The sequence below is a fragment of the Buceros rhinoceros genome, unplaced genomic scaffold, assembly GCF_000710305.1.
Source record: "Buceros rhinoceros silvestris isolate BGI_N320 unplaced genomic scaffold, ASM71030v1 scaffold42848, whole genome shotgun sequence".
In the NCBI taxonomy this organism is placed as follows: domain Eukaryota; kingdom Metazoa; phylum Chordata; class Aves; order Bucerotiformes; family Bucerotidae; genus Buceros; species Buceros rhinoceros.
The window spans coordinates 442-1,278 of NW_010427054.1; the positions used below are offsets into that span (position 1 = coordinate 442).

Here is an 837-nt window from a genome sequence, read left to right on the forward strand (position 1 = left end):
GCCCTCCGATGTCACCTGCAGAGGAGAGGGAGCCATCAGGGTGGCACCAGTCCGGTGTCCGGTGGCAGAGCAGCAGAGAAAGGGCAGAACTCGTCACTGCCGTGACTGGTGCCTGGCCATGGCAGTGGGCTGCCCCGCTCGGCATCCACGCTGTGGGCACATCCTGGTGCCTTGGGAGTGGGGCCACGGTGCGGGGGACCAAGGTGAGGCCGCCTTGTTGAAGGATGGCAGCTGGGTGCTGCCACAAGGCCCCCAGCACAGCCACCACCACTCACCCAGCAAGCCAGCCACCTCGTACGCCTTCTTCTGCTCGATTGTCTCATAGTTCAGGGCTTCAAAGAAGATATCCAGCACCAGGATGTTCTCCCTGTGCGGGACAGAAGTGGCATCAGGCTGGGCTTTGGGCTGGAGGGACCGGATGCCGCCCCATGGCCGCGGCCGCAGCACGGTACCCGATGTACTGCTCCGACTTGTTGTACTTCTTGGCCAGGTACTTGGCAGAGGCCTTGCTGGGGATCTTCACCATGGAGAGCTCTTTGCCGTAGCGGGTCACGTTGCAGGGCATCTCGCAGACGCAGTACTCGTTGTCCTTCTCTACCAGGAAATCTGGGGGGAGAGAGAGGGGGAGATGGAGAAATCCAGCACCCGCAGCTTGGTCCCGCGGAGCCGGGCAGCCTCACCTAAGGCCGGATCCGCGCACTCCTTGTACTGCTCCGGGGTGCAGTAAGGGGCATCGCCTGGAGGAGAGAGACAGCAGGTTTTCCTGGTGGGACCGTGTCGGGGGCTGAGCCCGGGGGTGCCGGAGCTGTGCGCGGGGCTCACCTGGCATGTGGACCA

At 63.8% G+C, this 837-nt stretch overlaps 1 protein-coding gene across 1 annotated transcript in view; it reads right to left on the minus strand.

Moving 5' to 3' along the window:
* The window catches only part of LOC104498367 (acid-sensing ion channel 1-like), a gene marked incomplete at both ends in the record, with an annotated part of 1,785 nt that overhangs the window by 438 nt on the left and 510 nt on the right, over window positions 1-837 (minus strand). Inside the window, 3 exon segments of the mRNA XM_010141725.1 lie at window positions 276-367; window positions 453-606; window positions 681-783. Coding sequence (XP_010140027.1) covers window positions 276-367; window positions 453-606; window positions 681-783 — 349 coding nt within the window.